Source organism: Ornithorhynchus anatinus, chromosome 14, assembly GCF_004115215.2.
Source record: "Ornithorhynchus anatinus isolate Pmale09 chromosome 14, mOrnAna1.pri.v4, whole genome shotgun sequence".
In the NCBI taxonomy this organism is placed as follows: Eukaryota; Metazoa; Chordata; class Mammalia; order Monotremata; family Ornithorhynchidae; genus Ornithorhynchus; species Ornithorhynchus anatinus.
Window position 1 is genome coordinate 12,092,018 of NC_041741.1, and position 13,535 is coordinate 12,105,552.

At 41.8% G+C, this 13,535-nt stretch overlaps 1 protein-coding gene across 3 annotated transcripts in view; it reads left to right on the plus strand.

Moving 5' to 3' along the window:
* Positions 1–13,535, plus strand: part of NPAS3 (neuronal PAS domain protein 3) — a 671,384-nt gene that overhangs the window by 186,929 nt on the left and 470,920 nt on the right. Inside the window, exon 2 of one of the 3 annotated variants that reach the window (XM_039914094.1) lies at positions 6,195–6,429. The exons of the other annotated variants lie outside the window; for them this stretch is intronic. Within the exon in view, the coding sequence (XP_039770028.1) occupies positions 6,383–6,429 (47 nt within the window). The 5' untranslated portion in view covers positions 6,195–6,382. The remainder of the gene's footprint in view (positions 1–6,194; positions 6,430–13,535) is intronic. 3 annotated transcript variants of the gene reach the window in all.

Consider the following 13,535-nt stretch of genomic DNA (forward strand, 5'->3'; position numbering starts at 1 on the left):
ATGGGTTCTTATCTTGAAACCACTGTTCTTCATTGAGTTTATCCTTATTCAAAGGAAAGTTCCCAATTAAGCACCTAAGGGAAACACAAGTGTCATAAACTGTTTGCCTGATTGACACCCTACCTCCACCCCCACCACTCCTACCAATGATTCACAAGTTTTGGGAGTGCCCAGTGGATCTTGAAGAAATATGCGGAACTATTTTTTGTTAGAATAAGTATGTATAGACTGTCCAACCTCATATAAATGTAAGTATAAATGTGTTAACATTCATTTTTCAAAACAATGCAGGGTTTGAAAATGCGTGTGTGCAGGCATGCACGCATTTGTGTTTCCCCCTTTGCTTGAGCATCATCTACAGTATGGATTCTTGACTTTAAGCTAGTCTTCTGGACTGCAAACTCACTGTGGGGAGAGAATATGTCTGGTCATTGTTATATTGTACTTTCCCAAGCACTTAGTACAGTGCTTTGCACACAGTAAGAATTCAGTAAATACAAATGAATGAATGGAATTAGGATCTGATGAAATGTATCCTAACAGTCAGTGCCTCAAATTTAGAAACACTTGAAAATCATCTAAAACTCTTCTGCATTTTTTCTATGTATGCCACAAGGCTTAGAAATAAAGTGAAACAAAGTGGAATTTTTTTTTTTGTTTTAAAAAAAAATTACTCCCCATCTTGGATCTATCTTGCCAACCTTCACCCAGGAAGAAACTAGCTTTTGCATCCAAGTTATGAACTCTTGGAAATAAGGGCATATAATGGAACTGCTGACACAACTTTCACTGTAATAACCCGAACGTCACCACTGTAAACTAATGATAGATGGTATACATTTTAAAACATTTAAAAATGATCATAGCCTTAAAGTCAAACCGTTCTGGAAATATTAATGGTATATGAACTGCCCTATGTGGATCTGAATTATGAACAGTAGAGAGATAGAAAGAGATAAATTACATAATAAATCAAAGTTTGCTTATTGTATTGTTTATATGAAAAGATATATATATATATATATATATATACCCACACACACACACACACACACACTTTGTTTATGTAGCATGTCAGCCTTTTGAAAAAGGATGAATCATTTTGGATTCAGATTTATTCCAAAAATGAATATTTAGCACCCAGTGGTGTCATGCTGAGTATAAGAAATAATTACAGGATATTCCAGAGGAGTATTGTGTTTTTACACTTGGAGTATGCTTTTATTCAATGACCAATTTGTAACTTTTGCATCTTTTGGTTTTATAAAAGCCTGGTCTTTAGCCACTTCTGATGCTGTAGAAGCACATGGTCATATTCAAACACACGTTATTTTGACAGTGATTAGCAGAATGCGTTTCTCCATGATGTACCTTTTGAATCTGTCTTCTAGTTGTATGAGTATTGTATGCTCTGAGAGGTGTTTTTGATTATTTTGGTCAAAATTATTTTAAATATGCATTATTAGTTGGAATCAGTGTGCGAATTGCTCTGCTCCTGCCCCACTGTAAGACAAAGTGTTGATTCTTTTTTTTAATGACTTTCAATTGTATTTCTCATGCTACCAGTATCGTAATGCAAAAGAGCAGTCAGGGTCTTGAGGGAGAATACCAATTCTGGTGCCCCTTCTGTATGGTATCATGCCATCATAACATTGTATTGTTGGAGTGTTGTGCTCAAAGCTGTGCAGGAGGGCAGGAGGGATGAGAGAGGTCATTTAAAGTCCCAGGCCCTTTTGGGAAGGGAAGTAGAAGGGCTCAGGGGGTACACCCAGCGTGGTGCCTATTCTTACAGGAATTGTGATCTAAGTTTGGGAAACTCATCTGAGTCTAGAGTGGTTCTAGAAATCTCTGACTTTCAAAGTGGAACTGCACAGGAAGGAAGGAACCCTAAAAGCTTCAACCAGCCTCTGTTGGCTCAGGGTCCCAGGACATTTAGTCCACCCCTGGATCCAGACGCTAGCGAAGCAGAGTGGAAGGAGCACAGGAAGACCTATGTTATCCTGGGTCTGTCACTTTCCTGCTGTGTGACCTTGGGCAAGTCACTTATTTCCCTATGCTTCGGTTTCCTCCTCTCTAAAAATGTGAATTATGTACTTGTTCTCCCTCCTTCCCCCTGAGACTGGTACCTGGTGGGACTGGGGTTGTTTACAGCCTATCTTGTATCTACCCCAGTGCTCTGTACAGTGCTTGGCACATAGTGCTTAACAAATGTCATTATTACTGTTATTATTCATTGCAAAATCTAAGTCTTTGCTTTAGTCAGCAAGGAGAAATGTGTCAGAAATTCTTTGATTGAACCGTTTCAAAGGTAGATAGCATACTCAGAGACCTGTTGGTTTGAATCGCTTCCCTAATGGAGGGTTTACATGGCATGGGATTTCAGACCAACCAAAATGGGGATTGAAACCCCAAACTGGATTTGAGTGGCCAAGGGAAGAACCTGGATTAATAGATGTTGGAGGAATTGACCAAAGGGGACTGCAGATGGAGGAGCGTGGGAGCAGGTCAAAGGGAGGGCAGTCTGAGAACAGGTGGTGAATTACATCTGTGGCATGGAAAATTCCTTGAAGGAATTCACTTCTCCTGACAAATTGAGGCTTGAGTCTCTAGAATGATTCTGCAGTTAGGGCAAGGCTTAATTCTCCTGACAATTTCTGATAGTCAAAGATATTTTTCCTGGGTGTAAACTGACAGAACCTATTTGCATAATTTTGTGATTTGATTACTGACCCTCCCCTACCAGAGAAAATTATCACATAACCACGAGCTGGAATTGCTCCAAATGCTTCTGTTCTGCAAAATATTTATTAGTGATGTAGTACATTGCTGAAATGGTAGCAAGAATTTGTCACCTGAAAGCACATTTTCTTGTCCTTGATACGATGTTTTCTCAGCTGTATGAACGATGTGATTTGTTTTAAAAAAAAAAAAAAAGTAAAAAACTCAACAAATGGTTGTTTAAATTCATCTCATCCCTAGAGCTGGTGGAAAAAAGGTCCACATCTTTCCTTAAGAGAATGTAACAAGCAATTAACTTTTTGGCTCGTGATAAATCTGTTCTTCCAAGATGTTTGTTATTTTAATAAGTGGCACCTCTTCCTCCCACATTCATCTTTACTGAATTGTAAAATAAAGAAATCTCATCGAATTAAGGTCATAATAGTATCACCCTCAGGGACATTGAGATTTCTGTGTGTGGAATTCCTATGAGGTGACATCATTTTACACCCATTATGGTATTGTATGAATTCACCATTTATAACATTATTGTAATGTAGAGCAGAAGTAATGGTGCCTGCTCCTTATCTTCAATTTTTTTAGTATTTTTTTTAATTTAGAACCATTTAGTCAGGTACTTGAATACTTTAGTTAAGCAGCTTAGACTGAGTAAACCCTGCTCCCTAACTCCTGACCATCCTTCCTTAGTGGTGAAGGGGGAGGGGATGACGACAGTTCAGTGGTAGTGAGTGCATCAAGAGTGATCTTTGATAAGAGATAGCTTGGGAGGGTGGGGAGAATCCTTAGCCATCGGGTTATCTTTAGGAAAAACACACATGTTCATTAACACTGGGGTTTTCTTGACCTTTTTTTCTAGGACCCACCAGTGCGCATCACTAAAGGAAGTCATGAGCTGGTTTGGATTGGGCATAGCTACAGAGGCCCTAGAAAAATGGGCACCATTTATTGAGCATTCCTAAGTGCTTGGGAGAGTACAATGTAACAGAGTTGGCAGTCATGTTCCCTTATTGATGCTTGAGCAGTTTTCACATACTCGCAGGTCTGACACAATTAAACCTCTCCAACGAGGTAAACAGGGCCTAATCCTCATTCAGTTTAGGATGCTCCTCTTCTCCCTGAAGTACCTGGGAATGTTACCCATAAAAATGCACAGTGTCTTCAAAGGGTCATGGTGTTCATTGAGTGCTTACTTTGTGCAGGGCACTCTACTAAGCACTTGGGATAGTACAGTACAAGAGAACTGCTAGTCATGTTCCCTCCCCACAAGGAGTTTACAGTCTAGGGTGGGAAACAGACATTAATATAAAATTATAAATGTGTCCTCCATTCTGTAGCTGGTATCCTTTGTAGTTTCAGTATTTAGAAAAAAGAAATTGAACAGCACACAGTAATCAATCACTCAGTCATATTTATTGAGTTCTTACTGTGTGCAGAGCACTGTACTAAGCACCTGGGATAGTACAATGTAAGAGTGGGTAGAAATGTTCCCTGCCCACATCGAGCTTACAATCAAGAGGGGGTTACAATAGAAATCACTAGGACTCCAGTCTCTTGGGTGTTAATTTGCAATGTTGGAGGGGATTTCTGGTATTTTGGGATGCAGGGAATAGGCTGAATGTTTCCATAGAATTTGTTTTCTCCATATACATTCATTTGTGAGTTAAGATTGATGCATTGGCCAGCAATATGATATTGTGCCAAAAAAATCTGGGAATGCACAATGGCCTCACCAAAGGGCTTGACCTGAAGACTATTTGAATATGAATTTAGAAACACAAAATTGGACACTTCCAACTTATTTTCACAATGGGAAAGAGCATCATACAGTGGGAATGTTGACACCTCGTCCTGTCACGTGGTGTCAGTTGCTGAGTGAAGTAAATGCACAGAAGAGCCCTGGGACAAAGGACCAGTTCAAATAAGTATTTGGACAGGGCTACTGTGGCTGCCTTTGCCATGCCTGAAGTTACTGCATCTGCTTTCTCAGATTCTGATGCTGATGTCATGGAGGGGTGGATCTACCCTAAGAAACAATAGTGGCACCTCAGGGGCTTAGAATTGTTTTACTCTAGAGGGTGTGGCAAGAAAGATACGAGACAGCAAAGTTAATAAAGAAGCAATAAGTAAGAAGTGTAAGAGGAAGTGTTCCATTTGAAAAAAGCATCCCGAAAATGTCATAAGTGGTCTGGACATTTTATTAAGTCCTACCCATTTAGTGAAGCACATGATGCCGAAGAAAGGGTTTTCAGTTCCAGTGAGTCAATCTGCTAGTTGCTGGAGTGAGGGCGGAAGATGATTTCTTGGAAACTGGGGAAGGTGAGGGTTGCGGGGAGCTTCTGATTTCTGTGTCTGGCTGTGACATTGTCTTTCAGATGGGTTTGGGACAAGTCTAAAATTTGGAATGATAATATGTGTGTACCATCAGGGAGTTAGATGAACAGCTCAGAGAGATCTAGCTTTTTTCCTCAGTTCCCCTTGTGAAAGTCATTCTGTTCCTGTGCCTCACATTGAGTGAAGTGGCATTACAATCGCCTACACCTTTAAATGATCTTTAAAATGTGCAACAGACTCCATTTACTTGATACACATCATTTACATCCTCTTAAATGCCACCTGAATCCATAGTGCAGTGTTTCATATTGGGAAACAATCAATTCTCTCACATCCTTTGGGCCCTTTGGAAAGAAGCCTTGGGGAAAGTGCAGGAGGAAATTTGTGTCCATCCCCCTTTGAAAGACTGAAACATTAGTTGGGAAGACTGTGATGAGTTATTCCTAATAAGGTATATTCCTCAAGGTTTTTTTGGTTTTTTTTTTTTTGAACTGGTGATTACATCTTTTTAATAAGGTTGCTAACAAAAAACAATTTACAATTAAATGGCCGAAGCAAAATGAAGTGTGTGATCACTAAAACAAGCCCTTTCTAATGACAAAAATGGGAAAAGAATTGTTTTGGCTGTGTTTGTTCTTCGACTTACCATAAAATCCTATTTCCAATTAGGTATGAAGAAAAATCAGTAAGATTTTAGGCTTAAAATAGATTTTTCCCAGTATTCAAGTACAGGTTTTCAATTTTTCTTAACGTAATCCTCCCTTGCTCTTCATCCTACAGTTTTTTTTATTTTTTCTGATTCATTTATCTCTTAAATGAGAGATGAATTCATCTTCTGAAATGACTGAAATCACTGCCTTGGAGCCATAACATACTTAAAATGTTCACACACCAAATTACAAATGAGAAAAAGAATCATGTAAAGTTGGTCTAGATCCAAATTCTGGAGTCCAGACAAAACACATTCTTAGGTTTGGGGCCCAGAATATTTTCACCCAGTGAACAAGAAGCATCAGTGCCATTCAGTGGCATTCTGGGGAGTTTTAATTTGGGACTTACTGCTCAGCCTCAGTGGGAGGGAAGAGACCAGAGAATGTGTCCCTCAAATTTGCTTTCCAAACTAGGCTCAACTGAGGACTGCCACAGCAATGAGAGATCTACCAGCCACAAAGAAAATAACCAATGCCTCATGGAACATTGGAACCCATGTCTATGGGAATAGCAGTTGTCCAACAAAGACCAGCACTTGATGCATGTGAGCTAGCTAGATCCGGCCTTGACATCGCAGCATGGAGTAAAACAAGATTTCCTGATGGACAGCTTCCAGAAAGAGATGGCCTTCCCTCATCTGAGCATAAGGTCAGAGTGTAGAATTTGCAATCAGAAAGTAGTTTGTTTCAAACTTGCTTAGAAACCTGTCTCCTGACCCTATACCTATGTCTAAAATGAAAATGCTATACTACAATCAGCAGTGCATATACTCCCACTGCGGATCATGGCACTGAGAAGAGAGAGATTCTGTAGGATTCTAGGCCCTCTCTGACTAAGTTCTCATTTCTCCTATTCATCCTCCCCTCTATATTGATTCTGTACTTGCCTGTGTACCCCGAAAGCACTTCAATACTCACATCAGCCTCCTGGCACTTAGATAAATGTCCTTATACTCTACTATTTCCCGTGTCAGTTATTTATTTTAAAGTCTGTCTTTCCCTGTAGACTGTAAACTTTTTGTGGGCAGGGATTGCATCTACCAACTCTGTGGTATTGTACTTCCCCCAAGGACTTAGTACAGTGCTCTGCGTACAGTAAGTGTTCAATAAATACCATTAATTAGTTGATTCTGAGAAGAATCACATTGTGACAGTGTCATCTGACCAACTGTGTGTCATGGAAGATTCAAACATTCATTTAATGGTATTTATTTCCAGTGTGTGATTGGCATCATTGTTGAAATATGGGGAAAAAAATATATTGGATCACTTTGGGATAGGAACTCTAAGTAGCAAACACCTACTCCTGTCCAACAAATGCCCTCAGTATAGTCATGCTATTGCCAACACGATTTGTGTAGTCAGTAATAATTCCTGAGTGCTTACTCTTTGCAGAGCACTGTGCAAAGTGCTTGCACTTTGCAAGTGCTTGGGAGAGTACAGTAAAATTAGTAGACACAATCCCTGCCCTCAATCAGTTAAATTTATTAAGTGCTTATTGTGTGCAGAGTTACTGTGTGCAGAGCACCATACTAAGCACTTGGGAAAGTGCTTATATAGGAATATAAAATGAAGTGGGCATGGGGGACAGGCATTAAGATTGGGAGGAGGGAAAGGAAATTAGCACCCAGGTGCTTAAAGACAGAGGTATTAAAGTGGGAGTAAGGGGAGAAATAGGGTGGGATGATGAGAACTGAATTGGGGAAGGCGTTCTTGAGGAAATGTGATTGTAAAAGGCCTTTGAACACGGAGAGAAAAGTGATCTGCAGGATATGATATGGGCAGGAGTCCCAGCCAGAAGGGCGGGCATGAGCAAGAGGTCTCTGACGAGATGAGGCAGTCATCTTGGATGCAACTAAAATCAAGGAGTAGCACCTTACTGACTACCTGATTGTGTAGAGAGAGACGTGAGAAATTATTTTATTTCCGTTGCTTGGAGCTGAAATCACTGTGGCTCTAGTTGCTCTATTTATAAAACACTGAATCTCACGGTAGAACTCAAACCATCCAGGTGGCTGAATGTGAAACCCTGAAGAACAAAAACTCATGCGAAGGTTTTTGCAACCTCAAAGCAAAGGGCAAGGAACCTCACTTGTTGTTATTAATGTGACCAGTGATTGGGTACTTCTACCAGATAACCATTACAGCTTCAGGTACTATTAGCACCTGTTTAAAGAGAGAGTGATTCCAAGATTGAAGAGTGATGAATTGTCAACTACATCATGGCATCTCGTGGACCTGGTGGGAAGGACACTTAAAAGGGGATTCCGTAGCATAAAGGACAAGTTTAGGGTGCTTTCGGAAATTGTTGGACGATGATGTAGCCATTGACATGCTGAGGTGACATCATCCTGAAGTCAGACCAGGGGCTTCTATATATTTGTGAGGCTTTTTGGAATTTCCCACCCAAACACAGCATATCTAAAGAATAAAGTTGACTCCTCATCATGGACATGGGAAGGATTCTTCAACACACTAGCCATCACTGACCTTGAGACCTCACTGGAATGTTAAAATGTGGCTTTTGCTCCAGTAATTGAGAACATCACCACTGTGGGGCATGCACAGGGATAAACCTCTTGGATTGGAAGATGTACAGCGTGGCACAGAGGACATGATTTTTACTGTTTGGTAGGTGAAAGTTTAGGGAACAATATCAAGTTAATCATATTTGAGTGCTTATTGTGTATAGAATGCTGAACTAAACACTTGGGAAAGCACAGAAATTCCGAGTTGGTAGACAAGTTCCCTGCCTGCAATGACCTCTGTTTATTTTGATTATTAATGATTATTTTCCATCAAACTGTAAACTCTTTAAGGGCAGGAGCCGTGTCTTTTACTTCTGATGCACTCTCCCAATTGCCTATTATAGGGCTCTGCCCTCAGAAAGACTGACCATTTTGGCTGTTACCACCCACTGAGCCAATGATTTGAGGAAACAGATGCTCTATTTGTGACTATCGGGACCTAATATCTAGGTGAGATAAAAATGAAATGTGGTAGAATCCCTGGACAGGCAGAGGATAACTTGGAATTTGGATGACAAGTTCTTGAATTCAAACTTAGATCACTTGAGAGGATCTGCAGGCAGAGCACCGCCTGCTGTGGGGGAAAAAGTGGCATGTTGAGCTGTGAAGTGTGATACAGGGAAATCCTAGGAAGGAGCACTAGGGACTGGGAGCCATTCCTTTAGGTTCCTTTGGCAGAGAGACAGAGGGAAAAGTCAAGGGAAGGACTTCGGGAGTTAAATAATAGAACTGAACTATTCTCTTTCAGCAAGTAATCCCCAAGGTCATAGTCTCGGTCTCAGTATCTTCAAAAACTCAGAGATCTGAAGTGATTAAGAATTGAAGTTTCTTATGTTTCTCACAAGCCAGTAGGGAAGAAATCAAGTGAGGCAAGACTCTGATGAGGGAAGCCGGGGTCTCTGTCAAGATAGCTGCAATCAGAATATAATTCAAGTTGCAGGGATGGGAGATCACTGATTTCAGCAAAAAGACAAGTAGAGAACCAGAGGGGGGAATAAAATCCCCCCTCGATCTTCAGTCTTAACGTTTGCTTTGCAAATTAAGCCTTAAACCCCTTGATTGGAGTGAACTGTGCTTTTAAGTGAAATTCTGCTTCTTTCTATCTCTGCTGTTATAAATAATCTCGAGTTGTCAGTGGCCTGGGAGATTTGTTAGGTTCAAAATATTGAAGTGTTTTTGCACAGTGTTCTGTTACTGTGTCAAGGGGTCATGGAACAACGTTCAAGAGTTCAGATTATTTATTGTCGAGATGTTCTGGGTCTTAACCGAAGTTCACAGGAACAGAGTTCTCATTTGAGCTTGAATCAAACTTCCTCTGCCTAGAGGTCTTCTGGGAAGCCCGGCCAGAGGAGTTGGGAGATGCAGATTCCTGCTCAGGACACTCTTTTTGCTTTCCCATGAAGACTCCTCGCTCCTTGAGCTCTTTTTCACCCGGCTTCAGATTTGTGCGCTGACCAACCATGTGCCAATGGAGGGAGCCCAGTGACTGGTTTGTCAGTGTTCCATTTGTTCCCGGTTTCTGTTGAGCTCCAGGTGTTAGGGTCCAAACTGGTCCACTACAGGTTGAGAGTTCTGTGCCTCTTGCACAGGTCCTAGAAGGTCAGGACCTGATTTCCCTGAACTCAACTTCAGGGATGGTGTCCTTTACTATTATCTTGTGATCTCAAGCACCTTCTACAGTCCTCCACTCGTGGATGCCTAATAGGATACTCTCTTAATTATGGTATTTATTAAGCGTTTATCCTTTGCTCAATGCAGCATAATTGGATTGGACACAATCCCTGTCCCACTCACAGGGCCGGTACTGTCAACCCCCTGTAATAAGCCAAGGGCTTCTGGAAATTGCAGAAGCACCCACTTGAAGTTGGTCGGTCAGTCGGTCAGTTGAATTTATTGAATGCTTACTATATGCAGGGTATTGTACTAAGCGCTTGGGAGAGTATGATATGACAGTGTAAAGACAAGAATTCCTGCCTACAGCAAGCTTCCAGTCTAGATGGGGAGACAAAAATTAATGTAAATAAATTACAGTTATGTATATCAGTGCTGTGGGGGTGGGGGGGGGATGAAGAACTGCACATGATGATGATACTGGAGCCTCTCCCCAGCTGTAAGTGCCTTGTGATCAGAAAACATGTCTACCAAGTCTGATGTACTGTGCTCTCCCAAGTACATAATGCAGTGCTCTGGATACAGTAAGTGCTCAATGAATGCCATTGATAAATTAACTAATTAGCACCTGGCAAAGAGCCTTCCCCATCCCCACATCGACTATCCCTGGACCAATCTCCCTGTCCAGTGGGTACTAATCGCTTATGTGTGTACCCTGCCTGTCACTCCCATTAACAAGAGCTAAACCCCCATCAATGAGTAAAGGCTCATTGATGGAGGTAATTGATGGGACCATTAGCATGTTCAATTCTGGGACAAGTGCTTTCTTGGGCACATTGCTGATGTGGCTCTGCTTCACTCAGCTCCCTCACAGTCAGGGATTTGGGAGACAGGTGAATGGGAGGAGAGGACAGGTGATCCTCAACTCCTGCTCCTTGTCCTGCCAGTCTGGAGGAATCTCTCCCCTCACCGAAGTAATGAAGTTGAGCCAGGGTCTTCTGAGCTGGGTTGGCTGAGCTGAGGCTTCCAGGTACCCCTCAACACTGATCCCAGCGACAGGCCAGAGCTGCAGAGAGCAGCAAGAGTTCTGCTGCAGAAGGAAAAATGATTAAGGTTGGGAGAGGAGCAGTTTCCATCTGACCGAGCGTGAAGGTGGCTTCTGCTTGGAGGGGCTAGAGTGGTGGTGGTAGCTTGTGCAGCTAGGGGATACATTGTGGGGTGTCTTGGTGTGGGGTAGGTCATCCTTATCCTAGGGCCCCTAAGCTTCAACCTCATGAGCCCATTCAGTGATGATAATAGTAGTATTTGTTAAATGCTTACTATGTCCCAGGCACTGTACTAAGCTCTGGGGTGGATGCAAGCATAATCGGGTTGGGCACAGTCCCTGTCCTGCAAAGGGCTCACAGTCTTATTTTCCATTTTACAGATGAGGTAACTGAAGACAGAGAAGTCAAGTGACTTGTTTAAGGTTGCACAGCAGACAAGTGGTGGAGCTGTTATTAGAACCCATGACCTTCTGACTCCCAGGCCCGTGCTCTATCCACTATACCATGCTTCTTCCTATTCCTGCCCACATGTGGCTCATAATCTTAGAACTTACAAGTGACTCTAAAATTATCCTCATGATTAGGAATGAGCCATCTAATGGTCCTTTACCTTCTATGCCCTAAAGTTGATCCTTAGAGACTTATTATGGTTTTGTTCATTCATGAATGTATCAAAACCTCTTGAGCCTGCTGATATTTTTCAACCTGAAAGCCAGTTTTAGAGTAGCCTCTTTGGTGTGTCCTAACCCCAACCAACATCAGACTCCTCAAATCCATGGATGGGAGTAGTGGTCTTTGCTCATCTGTGCCATATTCCCAAAGCTCTGTCAGATTGGGATTTATTTTAGCCATAGGTGGGTAGAACAGGTGTTCAATCTGATGCTCAGACTGAACTGCGCAGCCATTTCCAAATTCAACCCGGATGCTTGATTAGTCAAGGGCAAAGTAGTGGCAGAAACCCTGTGTATGGATTTCTATTTCAGAGATATGTCCTTCCATTCACAGGGGCGAGGGCATTGGGAAGCTGTTTTGTGGGGAAAATGCCCCACTATGATGGAATGAAAGCTTTTCAAGCCTGAGAGAGTTATAGGGCTGCTAAACAATTTTGCTTTGGAAAATGCCAAAATCACTTTTCTAGGATTCCTCACAACATTCTTAAGTATCAGGGGAAAATAATCTATCAACCCCACATTCATTTCATGTGGATATGAGAGCTGTATTCAGGGAAAAAGTGTTTCTGCATTGCCATCAAGGTTTGTATTTAGGGTTTTAGTTTTCTATTAATATATTTGAAAAAAAAGTAACCCCAGGCCCCAGAGCCTATTTGCGCTTCTAATTTTATTCTTAAAAAGCAGAACTAGAGGAAAGCTGATATTTTTGAGGGTTGAAACTGTCTATCTGAATTATTCTTTATAGGAAGTGGAGAAGTGAATTGATTAGGACTTGCAATTGACTGTGTTTAGTGACAGACCACAGGGATGTGTGTTTTGTTGGGCGAACGAGGTGTTAGGCCAACCAATCTACTTGGCTCTTCTCCTTTTAGATTCTGTGCCAATATATGTTGAATGTGAAGGATTCCATTGTACCAGCTGATATTCTGCATTTCCCTCTTCAAATTTCCTGCATTTTAGCTTGTTTGTTTGGGTTAGGTTTAGAAAATCCCTGGATTGAGAAATAAGGTGAACACTGTAGATACAACAAGCTCTCGTTTCCCAGGGTGAAGCCTTTACCTCTCACAAGGCCAGACAAGCTTAGAGCTTGGTTTTCTTATTGATTCTGATGATGATGATGATATTTGTTAAGCACTTACTATATGTCAAGTGCTGTTCTAAGCGCTAGGGTAGATACAAGATAATAAGGTTGGACACAGTCCATGCCCCACATAGGGCTCAGACTCAATCCCCATTTTTACAAATGAGGGAACTGAGTCCAGAGAAGTTGTCACTTGCCCAAGGTCGCATAAGCAGACAAGGTTGGATTAGCACCCAGGTCCCTCTGACTCCCGGACTCATGCTCTATCCACTAGGCCATTCTTCTTCCCTAAGAAGAAATCAACTCCCTGAAACTTAAACCATCAGCTTTTATATAACTGTGAAATCCATAAACCTTGGGTAAAATTCCACCTTTGGTGTTTGCCCTCAACCCCGCTGAGTTTCTGTGTTACTTTTGACAGAAGGCTCTTTTCTGCTACAGCGTGGCATAGTGAAAGGAGCACAGCCCTGGAGGCAGAGGTCCTTGGTTCTAATCCTGGCTCCACCATGTACCTGCTATATGACCTTGGGCAAGTCACTAACTTCTCTATGCCTCAGTTCCCTCCTCTGTAAAATGGGGATTCAATACCTGTCCCTGTTCCATTGGGGCTCAGCTTATTAATTTTACAGATGAGGGAATGGAGGCAGATAGAAGTTAAGTGACTTGTTCAAGGATACAAAGCAGAAGTGTGGCAGATTCAGGATTCGAACCCACATCCTCTGACTCTCAGGCACATGCTCTTTCCACGAAGCTACACTCCTCCCTTTGCTCTGCTTTTCAGGGTCTCTTGCTTTGTGCTTCTGCCTTTTTCCTTATGA